Source organism: Parasteatoda tepidariorum, chromosome 6, assembly GCF_982258835.1.
Source record: "Parasteatoda tepidariorum strain Cologne lab strain chromosome 6, Ptep-v5.0, whole genome shotgun sequence".
Taxonomy (NCBI): domain Eukaryota; kingdom Metazoa; phylum Arthropoda; class Arachnida; order Araneae; family Theridiidae; genus Parasteatoda; species Parasteatoda tepidariorum.
Genome location: NC_141760.1, coordinates 97822358 through 97844240, shown reverse-complemented (window position 1 = coordinate 97844240; position 21883 = coordinate 97822358). Strand labels below are relative to the sequence as shown.

Genomic DNA, 21883 nt, shown 5'->3' with positions numbered 1-21883 from the left:
GGTGCTTTATTACAGACTCGAATTTCTTTTAGTAGTTTCAGAAAATTATGAACACTCCCCTTGAAAAAATTCTGCGTACGCCACTGGCTGGGAGGGCCGCCTTATAGTGCTTAAAGCAGACGGCCCACCCTTGTACTGAGCCAAATTACAATAGTATTGAAGACCCCAACAAAATTACAGAGAATACAGTATGTGTTACAATACATAATGAGTAGTTAGAAGATATAAACATCTCAAATAAAATAAGACAATTAAAGATATGAATACAATAATAAAAAATAAAAAATAAAAACTTTTTTTTTCCTTTTCTGTCTATTTTTGTTGATAAAAACGCTAAAAGCGAATATACAAGTGAGTAAAAACATCAAGATGAATTAAAATTAGTGTTGAGGTGATAGAACAGAAGACCAACGGAGTCCCCCAGGACGCTCAAGTTTGAAAAATATAAAAGGGGAATGACGCGTTAAAATAGAAGTGGATTGGCAGTTCAGGTATTGAGGGGAGGCATCAAGTCAACCTAAGTGTATAAGGTTCATCGGATCGTCCATTTTAATGGTATCTTCTAGTGTGCTTTTAATAATTTCTCTAATGATTTTGTTGCTGTTGTTTTGTTCTGCACCACTTTTCGATTGGTTCCCTGATGTTAATATGATTCCCTCGGAGTATCGAGAATTTAGGACATTCTGCAATTAGATGTTGAACCGTTTGGCTTTTGCCGCAGTATTTGCAGCTAGATGATTTCTGAAAAAATCTCGATTGGTGTTCTCCGAGCACTCCGTGAACACCAATCGAGATTTTTTTTTTATAAATTATAGTAATTTTGAACAATGGAAGTAATGAAGAATTTTCTTCTAATAATGTTCATAAAGTACATTAAGTAGTTCAAGTAACTAGGTTTGCAATGGGTTTTTTATTTCGGAATTCTATAGATTTTACAAGAGAATTTATTTTGAAAAAAAAGTGGATTACTCTTAACGTCGTTAGAAGTTAGATGAAATAATTTATGAATATTAACTAATCGTTCCTATTCAATGAAAAATCACTGTCTATCATGACATTTTTTTCAGTGATACTTGTTTTTTCCGTAATTTTTTAAGCTGCTTGAGTGAAAGCTACCCAAAAATCTTTTCTGTGTGTGAGAGAGAATGAATATAAGGCCGGCATATTGAAAAAAAGTAAAAGAAAACTACCGATCATTTCCTTTCTAATATTTTAATTATTTACGTTGCTACGGATTTATTTTCTTAGTTTAAAGAATATGAAATTTCGCATTTATATTCCTTTTAATGAAAATTAGACTACTCTCAATTACAAACTATAAATTTCAGAAGATAAACAAGCATTTTAATATCTTAGTTTCTTATTCCTATATTGCTTAATAATAATTTTTGCTTGGAAAGCGATTCTGAAAATAAGTCATAGGTAAAATCGTTTCTAAAAATGAAAGCTTTTCTTCCGACTTTAAGTTGCTATTTATAAAATAAAAATAATAAGTCTTGTGTTACGTATTATTTATTATACGGATTATAACTTGTGCGGTATTTTAAAAGCTAATTTGAATATTTTTCACAGAAAATAAAGGATCTTTCCTTTCTTTAATGAAAATAGTTGACGAGATTTATGAAGGTTCGAATTTCACAAAAAAAATCTTTCTGTTTTTGATTTTCAAGTAACCTTTCCTAAAAGATTAGCAGGATAAAAAGGAGTTGCACTTTCTTTTTGCTCACTGTTTTCGTGTGTCACAAACTCTCAGGGAATAAGAATGCCTTTAAAAAAATTAATTTACATCTTCTTTTGTTTTCATTTCTTTTTAAATTTTAAATTTCGTCAAATGTTGTGTTTTTTAAGCATTCATTATTTATACACTTACTGCTTTTCTAAATGCTATAATAATAGTTAGCTTTAATTTCTATCGTTAACTAGTTTTTAATGTTGAAAGATATTTATTTTATTGCAGAAAAAAAAATTCCGCGCATGATAAAAGAACTACTTTAATTACTTATACTTAAATTTTACTCTTTTAATTACTTTCTTAATTACTTTTTTTTTAATTTTAAAGCAAAATGTTTGTAATTAATTTCAAATTGCTATGAAAATTTTATTAAATTTTATCGAATATTTTTAAAGTTATAGCAAAAATACGTAAGACACAAAAAAGTTTTTTATAAAAGTATGTAAATAATGTTCATAATATAAAAATATAATGTCCTATATATAAGACATAAAAAATTTCCAGATCTTTATAAATATTTAAGTTAGGATTACGAAATTTTGTACAATTATCGCATATAGTAACCTTGATAACTGTCACAAGTTACAAATCTATTGCAATCTGCATTTTTTGTCATAGGGTGTTCCAAAACATTATTTTCTGTTTGTAATTTATTGTCGGTCACTCAAACCTTTAAAAACTTCATTGATATGTATGAGAAACTATATGATCTAAACATGCCTGAAGTTATAAACTGATCCATTTAGTATTTCTTAAGAAAGATGAAAAATTGTATTAGTATTGAAATGTTTCCATGATTTTGTCCACCCCCTGTATATGTCTTTTTAAGTAACTCTACTTTTTTTTATTTTTTAATGCAGAGTAATTTTCTTCAATCAATTTGATTGGTTCGAAAATAAATTTGTATGATACATGAATAAAAAATAGATTTATATAAATTCTAAACTATCATTCTTCGTACGAATTTGGAATCAGCATTCATTCATCTTGATGCCCTGTTAGAAACTGCATAGCATTAAACAGTTGGCCAGAACTTAAAGGTTGCGTAGAATTCCGGAATAAGTTATTTTGTCTAGACAATGCGTCGTCTAAAATAAAATGTTTGATGTCAGTGTGATCGAAATACAGTTGAAAATCAAACATTTTTGTATTACATTAATAGGTTGCAGATCAAGAGTAAAATAACTGTAATTGATGTAAAAATTGACATTCTAAATCTTAGATACTTTTCTCTAATTGACTCCCTAACCGAAATACATGATCCTGACTTACCGGAAGGATACTGATCAGATAAATTTTTAATAATATTTCTATTCTTTCGCATTTCAGATTGTTATTTTATCTTTCACCCTCTGAATTAATTCTAACATTTTCGGTTTTAATTCTCACAAACAGTTAGATATAAGCCATCGTTAACTTTAGGCACACAAATTACATTCGAGGTGTGGCAGTCACGTAGTGAGAATTGTTACAGCAACACATTATATATTAGTGCAAAAAATTTTCAATTGTTTTCAATTTCATTATACACACCCACTCTCCGAAACTCTCCTTTGCGAATTTTTCATTGTTCGAAATGGTACTGAAAATTTGCTTCTGCCAGTTTCCTTATGACGCGCCCCTCTACTTGTTTTACTGCTTCAACAGACTGAAATCGTTTTCCTTTAATTCAAATTTGACCTTGAGAAAAAGATAAAGTCCTATGGTTCAGTGTAAGGTGAATGGTCTAACTTTGGGATGTGGAGCTTCCTAGAAACGTTTTGAAAGACAATGCTTTCTGAGCGGGAACGTTGCCTTGATGGCAAACCCATGTCTTGTTTTTATCATTTTCCCGGGAAAACAAGACATTTGCACTTAAACGAATCTTTTTACAGACACGAGAGACTCACATTCGAAAGAGAAAGCTTCACATTATACGGTTATCGGTCATTTGCTGTTTAGCGCATGCCTCCGTGGAATCATCCATATCGTTAGTTAAAGGCTTTATGGATCGAATAAGAGTCTAAGGATTCCGCAATTTCTCCTTACTTTTCCCTTCCCTGAGTCCATAGTTTTATCAAATCACACTTTTTCCCTACGGCAGAGTGGTTCAGGAAGAACTTTGAATATGCTGGCATAGGTTCATTTTCAAATTCATTTTACAAAATCGTGGTAATGAATTACGTAGCCTTGAGACACCTATTCTATTCACAAAAAGTACAATATAAACGCAACACTTCGTAGACATACGAAATCCAAAAATAATATATTTTATTTTATATTATTTTATAACCGTCGTTGAACAGCCGACCCAGTTTTTTAGGCTCACGACTACTAATGTTCAACTCCGTAGCCTTGTAATTTTGAACCCAATCCAGAAGACAAGTACACTCCAGGATCAAGTATTAGGAGAAATTTGCCTTAGTGGAAGACTTTTTGATGGAGCCAACCCGCATTTGCGTTACAGGGGAAGGAAAACCACTAGAACCTCCCACGGTTGACCAGACGGCAAGGGGACTCTAACCCATGATCCGTCTACCATTGAAGATATTTCACGTCAGCACTGTGGTCGGTGCAAGGCAAATGCAGAATTCGTATCGACTGGGATTCTAACCCGGTTCGCCTCATTGGAAGGCGAATGCTCTATCCCTTGAGCCATAGCGACTCAATATATGAATATGATTTTTTTCGCGATACTGCCTCTTGTAGTTATATAAGTCAGGACTTGTGAAAAAGAAAGAAATCCAGGAATGGGGGTAGCATTGGTCAAACCTTGAAATATTTTCTCGAAACAACTCTTGGGGCTACTTTTCTATAGGGATACGGCTGAGTTCAATCTCTGCCTACAATGCAGGACGTCCAACATTGTCTAATGAAAAAAAATTAGAAATCACATACTTTAAAGTTGTTCAATAATTTCAAAGTAAAAAAAAAGGCAAACCAGCATCGCTTCTGCTTCATCATGGTTTTTATTGAAACTCACATGTCACATGTTAAATCACCACATACTAATATCATACAAAATTCCTTTAATAATGTAGATATCACATCTCCTATTGAAGATATGCACTAGTCTTCGTTTTGGGAGCAACCTGTACCATAGCCAACAGCGATATCGTCCTTATTTCTTGTCTGACTAAGTTTGCAGTAAAAATGGCTCTGAAAAAGATAGCTATAATTACTTCAAAACTTTTGTCATTCAATTATTAGTTGGAACAGATTGTTGGAAGTGATGTTTTTTCACACATTTCGATATTCATTTGTCAAAATTCATTGTGTGCCTAAAAACATTTTATTAAGATTTGTTGAACACTTATTTACTCGAAAACAATTATTAAATATCAAATTTTTTTTCGAAATTTATGAGGAAATACTAGAAATGGATAACATCGGGCATTGTACGCTTACTGAGTATCACAAGAGTAGCTATTGTCTCCAAAAACATTTAAGATGAGTATCCATGCGCCTTTCGTAAATGTCAGAGATGTTCAAAATGAAGAATAAAACAAAGAAAAATTAAAGACATATGAAGAAAAAAAAGGGGGGGTGAGGAATAATAAGTAAAAAAATAACAAACAACAGCTTAAATAAAAAAAAGAAGAAAAAAAAGGATGAAATATTATTTAAAAAACCGGAAAAAAAGATATAATCTTTTCTTCAGCCCACACGATTATATCCGCAAATGAAATATATATATATATATATATATATATATATATATATATATATATATATATATATATATATATATATATATATATATATATATATATATATATATATATATATATATATATATATATATATATATATATATATATATATATATATATATATATATATATATATATATATATATATATATATATATATATATATATATATATATATATATATATATATATATATATATATATATATATATATATATATATATATATATATATATATATATATATATATATATATATATATATATATATATATATATATATATATATATATATATATATATATATATATATATATATATATATATATATATATATATATATATATATATATATATATATATATATATATATATATTTATATATATATATTCTTTATATAATCTTTAAGCTCCTTATATTTCAGTCTATATCTTTATATAAAACACAGGGTGGATGGGTGTGATTTTAAAGGCCTGTTTACGCGGTCAAAGTTCTTGAATCCGAGAACTTGGAGGAATTTCTCCCTCCAAGAAATTGGATGATTCGTCGATACTATCCAAGTTCTTAAATGTCTCTGGTGGGTCGGATTGAAAAATCTGTGCATTGTTCACTTTCAACATTTTAAAATCATACTTACATGAATTCAAATTTACTAAATAAGTTAAAATAAAATCATAATAGCACAAATAGACCATGACATATTAATTTATTTGGATTAAAATAGATGAAAACGGACAACAAAATGACATAATCTGATGCCTGCTGGTTGACGTCACAAAACTTAAGCAGCTGATTGGGTAAGAGAGATAAGAACTTGGATGGAAAGTAGAACATGCTCTACTATCATCCAAGAACTTGGATGATCGTTTACATGGTTCAAGCTCCAAGCAAAACAAGTTTCCCTCAATTTCAATCAATTTTTGCCCAAGAGAACTTAGATCATATAAATAAGCCTTAAACCTTTTTTCTCGATAGTGTTGATTATTGTTATGACGTTACTCTTTGTACATATTTTGTACTAGGTTGACAATTTGATTTGTTTTTTTTTTCCTTATAATTTCTTACAAAAAATTTTTTCGAAAAATTTTGACGGTGTTTTATTTCTATGGAAAATAATATTTTATACATACAGCGTCATCCTTCTGTTCACATTCATCAACGTCTTTGTAACTGACTTCTTTTTTCAAGCACTTGGTAACTACAGCAGTTACTTTTATGCGATAGGATGCTGCTTTCTTCAAAAACAAAATAAACATTTACAAAATATAACAATGATATATTATTAGTAAAAAATCAATTATTGTTAAAGCCGCTATAAAACATATGGAAAATATTACATAATTTAATTAGTATAAATATTAATTTAATTTTAAAAGAATACAAAATAATATTAATACGTCATTTTCAATTTTAAATCACAGCAATACACAGGAGCACAAAAGATGCAAAATCACACACTTGTTTCATGTATTTTTTTTATCTTAATTAAAAGGCAAATTCCTTTAAAAATAAAAAGTATTTCTCATCTCTCAATGATCTACCGGTTTCTTTTTCTAAAAACGTAAGGCAAAAATAATTTCTTTTAAGAACAAAATATTATTTCAACTGCTAAGCGTTTATTGAATTGCAGAATATATTACTCAAAACAATTAAAGGATATTGAGGTTGTGAGTTGATCTTGCACCAGGATAATTATTTGAATGATTGATATATTATAGACAGATGCAGTAGACTAAATGAGATAAAAATGACTTTTGTTTTTCAGAAAAAAAGCGCTTTATTGAGCATTTGGGTACAAAAGGGAAAAAAAGCTCAATTTCTGCAGATGAAATAAACAAACAAAAGAAGGTGCTTCCTTAAAATAAAATCATTTTTAGTAGTTGCTATGGTTTCCTTAGCAACGTTGAACACCTTTCAGGCATCGATTCAATGAAATTATTAATTAGGGGCTGATTAGGGGCTGATCCTCCAGAAAAGCTCTTCCCAGTTCTTAGAAAATTTGAGGGGTGGTAGTCTTCCAGAAATTTGTCAGCCCAAAATGTCCCAAACAGGCTTGATTGGGTTCATGTCTGTGAAACATGCTGACCAATTTATTCGTATGATTCCTTCCTCCAAAAACAAAATCATTCACCAAGTTAGCACAATGGGTCCTGCAATTGTCGTCCATTAAAATGAAGTCATCTCCAATTGCTGCAGCGTAAGGGACTACAACAGGTCTCAGGATCTTATCCATATAGCGGTGGCCGGTCAGAGGTTTAATTCGAATGATAGGATGGAATGGAGATCTCTGCGCCCATCAATGGAGATGCTAGCATAGACCATCACTCCCTCACGGCCAAATCTTACACTTTCGCTCATGAATGTAGGATTTTTACTAGTGCCGGCTTTCCCACCAGATTAAAATACTCCTATTATCAGAATGAACAGAAAAACGGGACTAATCGGAGAAAAGAATGTTGTGCCACTCATTTCTTCTCATGCTCATATGCTCTGTTACCCACTCCCTGCGGGAGCGATGGTGCCTTGCTGTTGATGGGACACACACCATTGGTCGGCGAGCATGCAGACAGTTTGTGACGAAACTGTGGTGCCAGTAGCCAAGCGAAGGTTTTGTTGAAGAAGAGTGGGATTCGTATTTCGCTGTCTCCAAGCCGTTAGCGTTAAACAACGGTCTTCATTTGGGGGGGGCGTTACTGCATGTCTACGCCCTAGCCCTGATCTTCGGCCTGCATTTCCAGTCTCCAAAAAGCGGTTCCAGATCATGGAAATCACACTTTGTGATAATCCAATGACTTCTGCCACTTCGGCTTCTGTTTGGTCACCCTCGAATCAGCTAACAACTCTCCACGGTTCAAGACTACAATACTACTCTACAAGATTTACAATATCCTTCAACTGCTTGGAGCAGTGTTTATATTTTAGCATGTTTCGTAAAAATTGTAGATATTTCCCTGCGTTTGTGTTGCACATTTTTAAATAGCTGGGAATAAATAATGATTTTTTTACTGTACGTTAACCAAGTACATTAAAGAAAAATATGTAATTCCACATAACGTTATATATTTAATCGGGTGGGTAGATTTTTCCATTTTTCAAATCCAAATCAACTATGAAGGGAAATGTTGCGTATCAAATAATTCTGAAAAAAGAATTAAAATATATTTTGGATCCCACCAAGGCCTTAAAATATCTCTAATTTCAAAATTTGCATGATTTTAAAATTATTTCTAATTTTTTTAATTTTCATACATCGATTTTTTTTCCGCCTGCAGTGGAAATAGCTGCATTGTAAGACCCTTTATTTGTGAGCAAAAAAATATTTCACCGTGCAATATTTACCCTCCTCGCCAAGCATATTTATCCAACATGATAAAAATTAACAAAAATAGCGTTTATTGCTTTCTTACGAAGCAAAAATTCATATATTTTGCACTGTAGTTGCACAGTGAATCAAAAAAAATGCAACTCTAACGTTTCACTTAGTAAATGTAAATCTTTAAAGTTTAAAGGATTGACCTCATATACGATAATTAATTAGTTATAACTGTAGATTAAGCTACGAAATCAAATATTAAAAACGCACTTTTTATGAAAAAATACATGTTTTTTTTACAGATCTGTATACAGCAGACTGAACAAAATATGGGCAGAATGTTGCCCCAATATATGGTCTGCGTAGTTTAGTTAAGCGAACGGAAAAAAGGTGGAACCCTTTAAGGTTAATTTCACTTTTTGCTTATATCACCATTTATCGTGAACAATTAAAGCAAATTATAAGGCTTTGGCACACATTAGTAAGACTAGTTTCTTCAAAAATAATTTCTTATAAAAAAAAGCAATTTATTTTTTAGGTATTCATTTCTTATTATTTAATTTAATATTGTCCTTTTGAACTTCGTTCAACAAAATACAAATTTTGAGCTAAATAAATTATTTCACTTCTGAGTAGTAAATTTAAAAAAAAGCCACGAACTAAAATTCTACTTTTTAAGAACAATTCGATTGGTTTTATTCAAATTTTGTATAGGGTCATCAAATAAATACATAACATATATCTATATATATTTGTAACTTATTAACAGTTTTATATGTTATAAAAAAATTCAAAGTACAATACATTGAAATTCAAAGTTTTTGGACATTAATTGGATCGAAAAATAAATAGTATTAATAATTATTAAAACTAATTTTTTGCACTCTTGTTTTTGGATAAATGAGTTTAATAATTTAGCGCAAAAGATTTGTGAAGTACTTAAATAGTACCAGAGATATTTCAATGTCAACAAGAAGGGAAATAAATATTAACGGTTTCAAACTTCATGATTAAAGAAGTTTATCATTTTCATGACAAAATTTCTCGGGGTAACATTTTCCTGATAATGACTCTACCCTCTAAAATGTTAAAGGAGAAGTATCCAAAGCTGTAGATCAAGGATGAACTTTTGAGTAAAACATAAATAAAGGGCCAAAAAAGGGACCTGGTACAATTTGCAAAAACAAGAACCTTCTTTATTATCAAAGGCAAAATGACAAGACTAGACAAACTGGTGGTAGACAAGCAAGTTAAAGGGAAAAAAAGGCATTTAGAAAAGGTTTGTAAATTCTGAAGTATGCTTTTGTGTTGTATTTAGTAACTTAATTAGTAGTTACAACTAATTAATTTGAAAATTTTGTTAACCACTTAAGCCATAATGCTTGCAAATCCATTAGGATATAAGTTTTGCCAATCGATACTCTTTTTTGGCTCACTGTACGTATATCATAATATTATTTTCCTATTTGAAAAAAATCATAATAAGTGCATAAGTGTAAAATTATAAATGAAAAGTATTCAACTTTAAGAAAAGAATATGACACAGAAAAAGAACTTTTAAATTTCATAAATATCTGTTGGGTAAATTTAGAGTTTAATCTAATTATATACCAAAGAATTTAGTAAAATTCTTTAACTTACTCCGCATTCTTCTTCATTGGAGCACTTTGCTTCTTCAGCTTGGGTGATATTGGCAATTTTCCAGCGATAAGCACCATAAAAATGATCTGAGAAATGTTGAAATACCTCATTTGCTACCTTTTTTACAGTTTCGTCACTTACGTCAACTTCTTTATAATCATCGCAACCATCACAAGGATCAGAGTTTACAATAAAAGGACATAAAACACATATCAGCAAAATAGATTTCCACATGTTGAGTTTTATTGATTCTCAGATCAAACCTTTTGCGATGCTGGAAGAAAATATGTGTTACCTATAAATCAATGATTCTAAGTCCTTTTAGAAGAGAAATTTACTTATAGGGAAGTTTACACTTATTCACCTGTTTCTTTCTCATCCTTATCAGAACATCTAGATAATTTAAATAACTTTGAATAGTGATTAGAGTAATGTAGGCAACGTTTTCTGGGGAATTTGCATCACAAATTGCAATCAGTTGATCAAGTATGCGATCAGTTGAAATCATTCGCAGTTCCATATTTCAAAACAACTTTAAAACAGTAATATTTATTTTTTAACTAGATAATAAAACAAAGATGTTACAAATTGACAGTTTTATTTCATTTCATTTTATCCGTCGTTGAACAGTCGACCTAGGTTTGGGTTTACGACTACTAATGTTAATCTCCGTAACCTTGTAATTTTGAACAAATCCAGGAGAACGGAAACCCCTGGATCAGTACCCCACGAGGTATTGATTTGTTATAGGAACATGGAGGACTTTGTGACTCTACAGATTTAACGTGCATCAGTCACCATTTACTAACCGGGGAGTCTTCGGCCGGCCAGGATCAAACTTACGACCTCCTGGACATGGGCCCAGTGCCCTTACAACCAGGCTATCCCGGCCTAAATTGACAGTTTGTGATAACTGGTGAGAAAAAGATATAATTAAAACTGTTCGTGTTCTTGAAAAAATTATCGTCAAGGCTCGTGTGTTGTTGCTAAGCAACCCTTGTAATGTGATATAACTATGCGAAGCGTACTCATTGAAATAAATAAAAATTGAGTTTGTATCAAAAACCCGTCACCGGTGGCTGGCGTAGCTCGCATCAGAAATGTAATGACTTAAGAAATAAGAAAGACTTGCATAAGAAGGTGCAAGAAAATATTAGGAAAATAAGTGTTTTGCGAACTACTTTTCAAAAAAAGACTGTGCAATATTGAGATCATTTGCTGTGCATTTTTTAGGACTTTTTAGGACATAAAAAGTCTTTCAGAAATCCAGGTCGGTTCATAAAATATATAATAGTATTGGATGAAGAGCCTATAATCATCAGCCCAGCAGTACTTCACAATGGCTAATGGATTGATTCCAATAAATTTTTATGCTCTTTTAGGCAAAATTGAAAAGCGCGGTTAGTTTATCCAATACACGATTGTCTACATTCACATGAAATTTATATATGGCCCAGTTGTGATCTAATAAATAGTTTTAGGTGCAAAACCGAATTTTTTTTTTTTTTTTTTTTTTTTTTTTTGCATTTGTGAAGTTTCATAGGAAACTGTATTTTATTAGAATTTTTAATATCCGGCAACAAAATTTCTGAAAAAATGGAAACACAACAGAATTTCATACCAAAATGTTACATCATGCGAAAATCATTCAGGTATAGCGACTGAATGACTTACGCAAATCACCTCAGTTATGAGAAGACAAAACTATTTCTTTTTCTTTTTGCAAAATCAGCAAAAATTACGACTTAAAAAATTTCATTTCAACTTTTTTTTTAAAATTTATGAATTTTTCCAATTTTTAGTATACTTGGTGGCACCCCCCCCCCCCCAGTTTGCTTCTCATTCATAATTGTTTCTTTTTCTTAAAAGTCGCCGTTTTTCTAGTGAGATAAATCATTTTGTTCATAAAATGCACAATAGTTATAATTTTAGGTAACGACTTTTCGTTAGTCTGCTAATTGTAACGACAAAACGATTATCTGGATCTGAAAAATAAGCAACTGTATGTAAAAAAAAAACTTAAGATTTTAGATTGCGTAATATAATAAAGAAGAATATCTGAATTAATTTTTCCCCTTAACAATATAAAACCTTATAAGATTGTAACAATTCAAATTAAAAAACTATTTCTATCTCTAGTGAGATTTTTTACATTATTAAAAATTTCGATGCAAGTATTAAAATATATATCCGGCAACTCTCATCTAATCTCTCTCCGTTATAATTTTTTGTTATTTTGACTATTAAATTTTTGGTCGTTACTTTTGACATAGAATCAAGCATGAGCTTATGAAATGAAGATCTCGAGGTCTTTATATTACACTTGGAACGGCACGCTTGGTCGTATAAATATATTTTTAGCTCTAAAATAAAACTTTTAGATCTAATTTTTAATTACTGCATAATGTAAAACATGGTTTTAAGTTAATCATTTGTGTCAGAAATATAAATATTGCAAGTTAAAATCATGTATAGAAGATATGACATTGGATTAGCATTGGATCCGAAATTTTAGATGAAGTAATCAATAAAATGCTCCCATTATGTGAGGAGGATATCATTAATAAATTAGTTATTTTGGTGAAGGAAATGTTTAATGCAAAATTTACTGTGAATAAAATATTTCTCTTTTGCTTAATAAAAGATTGCATTCTCGCACAAATTTTTTATGCATTGCTTAAAAAACACGATGATTTAATGAACAGTTGTGTATATATGGCTACTTTCAATGGTTATTAAATGTTACCTTCATTGCTTGGTTGTTATTTTATTTGCAGTTGTCGCAAATCCTTTGTGGAATTTGATGTTGTATTTTGGAATTTGATATTTCATTTTGTTCTTGTATTTTGTATTTAGATTCATCAAGTATCTTGTTTGTGATATCCTGTTTTCGATTATCGCTTTTTCCCTCGAAAAATATTTATTGCTGTATTAAGAATTGTATGAGAGATGTATTAACCGAATCCCGGGTTTGCGACTATCAATGTTCAACTCAGTCACTTTGAAATTTTGAACCTAGCACTGAACACAAGGAAAATCCTGGATTATGCATTGGGGCAAATTATTTTGATGGACCTAACAAGAATTGGCACTGCATAGGAAGGGAAACCACGAAAACCACCCACGGCAAAGTTTTGACGGAAGATATGTTGCACAAGTGTTGGCTGAAGGTAAACACATGTTCAACATATCTTCCGTTTACTACCAATGATATTTTACGCTAGCACTTTCGTCGGTGTGAGCGAGAGTAGAATTCCTATCCAGTAGCTATAACTGGTATTCGGATCTGGATAGCATAATTGGGAGGCTCAATTTCCTCAATTTCCCAAGTCACAGCTGCTCCCAGACATGCTCGGAACATTTAAATGTTTTACCAGAAATATCATAGAATACCGATTAAGCGCGCCTTTAAAATGAAAAGAAAATCGCTAAAAGTTAGCGAATGGCGCGGATAAATGTTACCAAATGTGAAGGGAACTTATATACTTACTAAGACCTAAGTTTTGCAAAGTTTAATTATAGAGATAAGATTTTTAATTATGGAGATCGAGAAAGTTAGCTTATTCTCCTTAGTTCAACTACACATGCTTTTTATTGTTCAAAATATGCTAAATCTAACCATTGTGTTGTGTGAAAGCGAAACAAATGTACGACATCGACGTCCATTATTCTTAGTCGATGTCCATTATTATCTTAGTAAAATTTAACTGTCTTAATGTGTGTAACAGAATGTGTTATGTGTAAAGATTTTTTTAAGGTGGAGGGGATAATTGAAAAGATTATTCAGAAATAAGTTTATTACTAAGTAAAAATGAGATCTGTACTTCTCTCTTTCTGCAAATAAAAATATTTTTTTATTATGATAATAGCATGTATTTTTTGCAGACTAATGTGTCCGGCAGGCCTTGTAAAAATATTGAGTTCTGGAATTAACACAAGAACAAGAAATCACTAAAAGATTCACGTCTAGGACATTTACTGAATAACAACATTCATAGAAATGAAACAAGGGCATCACGACGAGCTTCATTTTCTAGCTTTTTTTTACGAGCATTAGTTCCAATTTCGCTCCAGTTTTCTCGGGATTTTTCACCTGGTACTTGCTTTCATTCAAAATCTTCTCACATAATAAACATTTATTGGTACACTTCACATTAGATACAAAGGTTTTTAGAACTTTGCAGTAGCTATTTATACAGAGTCTTCCGAAATCACCGTCTTTAGTACGTGCTTTTAAATTTTTTTGTCAAAAATTAAATAAAAAAAGCATGAACTAGAAGGACAAACTAATATGCAAGAGAGGAAAAAACAAAAACGCCATCAAAATCTGACAAATCACTATTATAATAGATTTTTCACCCGGTAGTTAAAAACTATAATTTGCTTTCATTCAAAATCTTCTCATATAATATACATTTATTGGTACACTTCACATTAAATGCAAAGGTTTTTAGAACTTTGCAGTAGCTATTTATACAGAGTCTTCCGAAATCACCTCCTTTAGTACGCGTTTGTAAACTTTTTTGTCAAAATTTAAACAAAAAAGGCATGAACTAGAAGGACAAACTAATATGCAAGCGAGGAAAAAAACAAAAACGCCATCAAAATCTGACAAATCACTATTATAATAGATTTTTCACCCGGTAGTTAAAAACTATAATTTGCTTTCATTCAAAATCTTCTCATATAATATACATTTATTGGTACACTTCACATTAAATGCAAAGGTTTTTAGAACTTTGCAGTAGCTATTTATACAGAGTCTTCCGAAATCACCTCCTTTAGTACGCGTTTGTAAACTTTTTTGTCAAAATTTAAACAAAAAAGGCATGAACTAGAAGGACAAACTAATATGCAAGCGAGGAAAAAAACAAAAACGCCATCAAAATCTGACAAATCACTATTATAATAGATTTTTCACCCGGTAGTTAAAAACTATAATTTGCTTTCATTCAAAATCTTCTCATATAATATACATTTATTGGTACACTTCACATTAAATGCAAAGGTTTTTAGAACTTTGCAGTAGCTATTTATACAGAGTCTTCCGAAATCACCTCCTTTAGTACGCGTTTGTAAACTTTTTTGTCAAAATTTAAACAAAAAAGGCATGAACTAGAAGGACAAACTAATATGCAAGCGAGGAAAAAAACAAAAACGCCATCAAAATCTGACAAATCACTATTATAATAGATTTTTCACCCGGTAGTTAAAAACTATAATTTGCTTTCATTCAAAATCTTCTCATATAATATACATTTATTGGTACACTTCACATTAAATGCAAAGGTTTTTAGAACTTTGCAGTAGCTATTTATACAGAGTCTTCCGAAATCACCTCCTTTAGTACGCGTTTGTAAACTTTTTTGTCAAAAATTAAACAAAAAAGGCATGAACTAGAAGGACAAACTAATATGCAAGCGAGGAAAAAACAAAAACGCCATCAAAATCTGACAAATCACTATTATAATAGATTTTCCATCCGATACTTAAAAACTATAATTTGCTTCCATTCAAAATCTTCTCATATAATATACATTTATTGGTACACTTCACATTAAATGCAAAGGTTTTTAGAACTTTGCAGTAGCTATTTATACAGAGTCTTCCGAAATCACCTCCTTTAGTACGCGTTTGTTAACTTTTTTGTCAAAAATTAAACAAAAAAGGCATGGACTAGAAGGACAAACTAATATGCAAGAGAGGAAAAAACAAAAACGCCATCAAAATCTGACAAATCCCTATTAAGGAAGTTGAGATTGAAAATGTAAAGGCCTGTTTAATTTGCCGGAAAAAACTCAAAAATGCTTCAAGTAATTCCTTTTCCCTCAAATCTTAGATTCCTCTGGCATCAAACAAATTTCGAAATTTTTATAGTTTTCAATTTTTTTTCGCTTAAATATTTTTGCAAATTCAAATGCGTATACTTTTTAGACTTCATTTATAACAAAGAAATTAGAACTATGAATTTTACGGCAAACTGTAAATTAAAAACAGTAATTACGGAACACCCTGAAAAATCATTTGATATCTTCTTTTACATGTCACAAAAAGTTTGAATGTAAATGTATTCGCCTTTATCATTCGCCTTTGTTTCAACTTTGCACTTCAAGTTATCCTGCAAAAAAAAAAGAAAGAAATAAATTAAAATTTAAATAAATCCAGATGATAAAAAATGCACTGTAAAATTTGAAAATTCACTGTAGAGCTTGAGAAATGTCCTTAAGATGAAAATAATGCTTTCTTGAATATTTTTAGTTGAAAATAACAAATCTATAATTAAGTTCCATTTATCACGCTCTATTTTCCCGAAAATTCCCATTTGAGTCTGGTGAAGTAACGTATAGTTTGTCTACGGTAAGAACTCCCCCTGTCACAAAGTCTGAGGCCGTCTGCTGCTATGTAAGCAAGAATAGCACATTTCATGAAAGATAGCTTCTCTTTCCTCTAGAACTAACACAATAGACTGAAAAAAAGATTCCCTTTTTTTCGCCGACTCATCTACTTGAAATAGTTTTTACTTTGTTACCATAGTCATCGGCACAGGTTCAGACGAATAGCTAGGGGAGTTCTTACTTTAGACAAACTATATTTTGACAGCACAACACGCAAACAAATTAAATGGACCCTCAATGACAGTGAGACTATCGCCAACTTGGCGATTTTAGTGACTTTGATGGCAAAACGCGAGTCTACCTTCCCGACACTTCAAGGATCAATATGCATTAGGAAGAGAAATGTCCCCAAATTCATTAAGAGCTTGGCTACTTTTCTCTTCAAAAACGATACACGGTGAACCATTGTAGTATTGATGTATGAATTAAACACCTTTTGCTTATGCAGGAACACAAAGTTTCGTCTAAATGACAGAAAAATTTAAATTTTTTTGCTTACTTTAAATGCTTTTTAATTTGTTTTTTACCTTAGAAGAAATTAATTGTTTTTATGAGAATATTAAGTTTGAATATAGATTCATGAAGAAAAAAATGATAATTTTATCTAAAAGATCATGTGTAGAGTGAATGGAAAAAAAATTATAAAAACTAAAGGTAAAAACAAGAAGAATAAAGTCGTGAAATCGTTTATTTATTTTTTCTCGTAAAAAAATTCAGTTTCATTTAACTAAGAAATATTTAACGTTATCAGAAATGTAATTTCCGAAATATTTCTTGGCTACCCTACTTTTTGAAAAAGAAACTTTCTTTTCTTTCCAGAAAATCACGTTAATGGAGGACTGATTTCGCCAAACTTGCCTCCTGAGAAAAAAAAACACTAACAAGCTATGATGACGATGTCTCAGACTAGATATCTCGAAATTGTGCAATTTCCGCCAAAGAATCGTTCGATTTCGAGAAATCATTTGATATGTTGGATTCTAAGTATAACAGACAGCGAATACTAAAAATATAAAGTATTTTTAAATGTTAACTGCATTTGCAACTTTTTTTTTAATTTGATGAAATCACTAATGTAAGAAGCAGACTTAATTCGAGTACAACATAATTTTTTAAAAGCGTTTAATTTAATTGTTTCCTAAGAGCTGGAGTATAATTGTTGAGGTAGTTTTTAGAGCCGGTAGTTGAATTCTGATTAGCAGTAAACGGGGGGGGGGGGCAGTGAAACTCATTTTGCTAACAATTTTTTTACTCTATGATTCTGAAGTAATTCGAAACTTGAAACGCATCTTCAGTAGTACAAGACTTGGTCTTTCCTCAGCAAACTCCAATAAACTGCCGCATATTTTAAATGTACCTTCATGCATTGTCCAAAAGATTCTGTAAATCGCAATCCTGTTTCTTTTTCATATTCCAGCTTGCTAACTGTTTTCAACCGAGTCTTCAGGATGCATAAAAGAAAAATATTCAATCCAAGGCAAACTGTCCCAAAGAAAAAGACTGTTAAAAAATTTCATACTACTCAAGATTTACTTTCAACCTTCGGATAGCTTTGAAATAATTATTTGGCTAATTGTTTTTCTGCAATCCAAATTATATCATGAAGGTATTTGAGAAGCTGTTAACTCCCTAACGATCGGTTACTTTTCAAGAAAGCGGTCATAAAAGTGCCTATTTTGCTAAATACACGTATTTTATTAGTGCTGACATCTAGTTTAAAATAAGCTAACTATCTACAATTACCTTAAAAATATCCTGTTACTGCCATCCGGTGTGTAAAATTAGAAATAAAAAGTTTTCTGGGAAAAAGAAATGAATTATTTTATTCTTATTGGCGCGTTACTACTGAACACTACAGCCCGGAAATTTCACAACAGCGAGAAATAGAGGGTGAAACCTCAAATCGTCATTTTCACGGGAGCGAGAAGGAAGGGGTTAAGGAACATTTTAAATATTTATACCCCGGTATTTGAGTTTAGAGTATTACGTTAGAACAACTTACCTTCATACTGCGTAGTGGGCATTGTTGGACACTTTTGTAATCATATTCCTCTTTCAGGCATGTTGTAAGACCGACCACGACATTCAATTTATAGGCTGCTTTTTTCTTGAAAAAGAAAATAGGAAGAATATTTAGTTATGTTAAACTTGTGCTAAATTTACTATTGAAAAATAATTAACAATAAGAAAATATTAGACATAGTGAAATTTTTATTTTTAACTCCAGAATTGTAAATATCGAAAAAGTTTTACAAAAATACTATACAGTTGCGCATTTTACCTCTGATCATTACAAACCTCCGTAATAGAACATAATGAACACTGTCACTTATTTTTTAATTCTTAACGTTTTCCACAAAAAGTACAGAAATGTCAATATTGATTTTAATTAAAAGTTTCAGGAGAGCTAATTTGGAAAAGCTGTCAAAAACATAAAGTGCCAATCACTTTAAATTTTTATTTGAAAATCTTTCTTGTAGAGTAGGTTGAAAGCAAATGAATTTTTGACTTTAGGAACGCTTCAGAGTGAATTTCCTGTTGCAATATGAATAAAAATGGCATAAAATATTTCAAAATCAGCTAATATCTTCCATTCGCGTGTCGTACTTGAAATTAATGAAAATTTGAAGAAAAAAAAAATTATTTTTTAAAAAAATTAGGCTGGTTAAATTTTATGAAATAAATACTCTTTTTTCAATTTTTTTTTATTTGATGTTTTGAACATCAATAATAAATCAAATTCTGACTAATATTTTTTTTTTACAATCGCGCAACGTTTAAAAAAAAACATAAGTTTACAAAACAAACTAGTTCCGCAGTGGATCGATTGTTAGGACACCATTCCCAGTAGAAAAGCGAAGTCAAGCATCACTGGCTGCGGTCAGTGTGAGGGCGGGTGACCACTTGGATCAGTCTATGAAGAGACTGAGTGTGTGTGGCAATAGTCCTCGTTAAACTGTTCTATCGTAAAATGCTCGATTTCACGCGCAGGTCGTCAGACTACCGAGACGGGGGATGCTATCCCCTCTGCAGAGGATCAAGAAGATTGTGATAGCATGTTTTCGGATCACCCAGACCGTCGCCAATAGCCCATTGTGCAACTCTAATGTGACGTAAATAAACTACAACAAAACAAAACAAAATGCACAACGTGACGATGGTCGAGTTCCACCTAAACTCTACACGACCAAAAATTTTATTTTTGATGTAGTTTTGAAATTATATTTTCAGTTAGTCATAAAAAATTAGGATTAACAAAGGATTAAGATCTTTGGGGTTAGGAACAAAGAATTAAGATCCTTTGGCTTATTGTATTGTTACCGCATAAAGATTGCCATTGATGATTATAAAATGTGAGGGGGCAAAAGTCTCCTCTACTTCCCCATGTTTCCGCGGTTCCTGGTAGGCTGTAAATGAAACTCGATGCGCAACCATCATCACATGGTGAGTCCTGGATTCTTCAAATCTAACATCATAAACGAAGAATTTAATTTTACAAAAAGTTGGTAAACTTAAGTTTATTTTTAAAACATTTCACGAGTGTAAAAAATAAAATTATTGAATAGAATTGAAATTATTTAGTATATTTGAAATTATCAGACAAGCATACAAAACTAAAGTATATTTATTTCAAAAGTTTCAGACAACTTTAAAAAAATTTAAAAAGACGAGATTTTTTCCAAGATTTCATTATTTATTACGCGACAAGTGCGATGCACAAATAGAAGACATCACGCAGCTTTTAATCTTATAACATTAGGCAACTTTTACATACTAAAGCATATCAAAATTCAAAAAAAAAATTTTTTTTCGACGCACTTTACGTTTGAGTTTATATTAATGATATGTAAATCCACCTGTAGACATTCTCCTCATTTGTTGATATATATATATATATATATATATATATATATATATATATATATATATATATATATATATATATATATATATATATATATATATATATATATATATATATATATATATATATATATATATATATATATATATTTATATATATATATATATATATATATATATATATATATATATATATATATATATATATATATATATATATATATATATATATATTAAATTTTCTTTTCTGGCGAATATTAACCCTTCTTTATAGTTTTTAATAAAATCTTAAAGGAATTTACAATAACACAATATCTACTCGTGTTAATTAAACATAAAAGGTAATAATTTTCTAAAACTTACCCCACACATATGTGTGAGGAAACATAATGACTTTCCAGCATCTGTAATTTCGAGAAGTCTGTAATGGTAATTAGAAGCTTTCAGACTCGAAAACAGCTTCACAGCTTCAGTAGCCGCTGCTATTACTTTAACATCCTTGACATCAGCGACAATATAATCATAACACCCAATACAAGGGACGGTATAACAACTAGCAAAAGAAAAGAAAACTGTAAAAAGAAAAACTGATTTCCACATCATAAATGGAGTAAAATTTTCAAAGTGCATTAATTGACAATTTCTGTATCGTGTTTGTGACAGAAACCGTTGAAGCTTGAAATGGTGGTCATGTGTTCGTTCTCACGAAGTAGTTTTTCAATAAAAATACAAATAAAAAGAATTATGATAAATTTTATTCTTAGAGATAATGAGTAAGAAATAAGGTGCGATAACAGAGAACCTTGAAAATGCGTATTTTTTATAATCCTTAAATACAATTTTATTGCATTTAGAAAACATTATGGTTTACATAATAACAAGATTATTCAAATAAAAGAACTTAAACACTTCTGTGTGCATTTATATTTCTAAGCTATGAGAAATATTGTAAAGTGAATATTAAGTAATATAATTTTAAAATTGCGTTCTTTATTTGAATAATTTATATTTTTTCATTTCTTTTGTGTCTACAAAACATACTTATTTTTTATTAATAAAACTTCTTATTAATAAAACTTTTTCAAAAGAAAATCTTCCAATTCATTAGTTAAGTAAATTATACAACTAAACTAAGAATAAAAATGTTTATAGTAATTGTAAATGAGTCACTATGGCTCAATAGTAAAGGCACTGAACTGTTATTGCAATTGACTTGAGTTCGCTCCCCAGTGGTGGCTGGGAAGTA

The 21883-nt window shown here is 30.6% G+C and overlaps 3 protein-coding genes across 3 annotated transcripts in view; 1 reads left to right on the top strand and 2 right to left on the bottom strand.

Annotated features, from left to right (window-relative positions):
* LOC107440852 (adenosine receptor A3-like) overlaps positions 1–21883 on the top strand; it is a 228784-nt gene that overhangs the window by 180786 nt on the left and 26115 nt on the right. The window lies entirely within an intron of this gene.
* Positions 4662–10715, bottom strand: LOC107440861 (uncharacterized). The gene is made up of 3 exons (XM_016053928.4): positions 10379–10715; positions 6555–6659; positions 4662–4870 (listed from the first exon to the last, which is right to left on the bottom strand). Exons 1-3 carry the CDS (start codon positions 10610–10612, stop codon positions 4781–4783), a joined length of 429 nt encoding a protein of 142 aa, XP_015909414.3. The 5' UTR covers positions 10613–10715; the 3' UTR covers positions 4662–4780.
* Positions 15900–21358, bottom strand: LOC107440870 (uncharacterized). Its single transcript, XM_016053938.4, has 3 exons — positions 21001–21358; positions 18776–18880; positions 15900–16496 (listed from the first exon to the last, which is right to left on the bottom strand). The coding sequence occupies exons 1-3, from the start codon at positions 21265–21267 to the stop codon at positions 16416–16418; spliced, it is 453 nt and encodes a 150-aa protein (XP_015909424.3). The 5' UTR covers positions 21268–21358; the 3' UTR covers positions 15900–16415.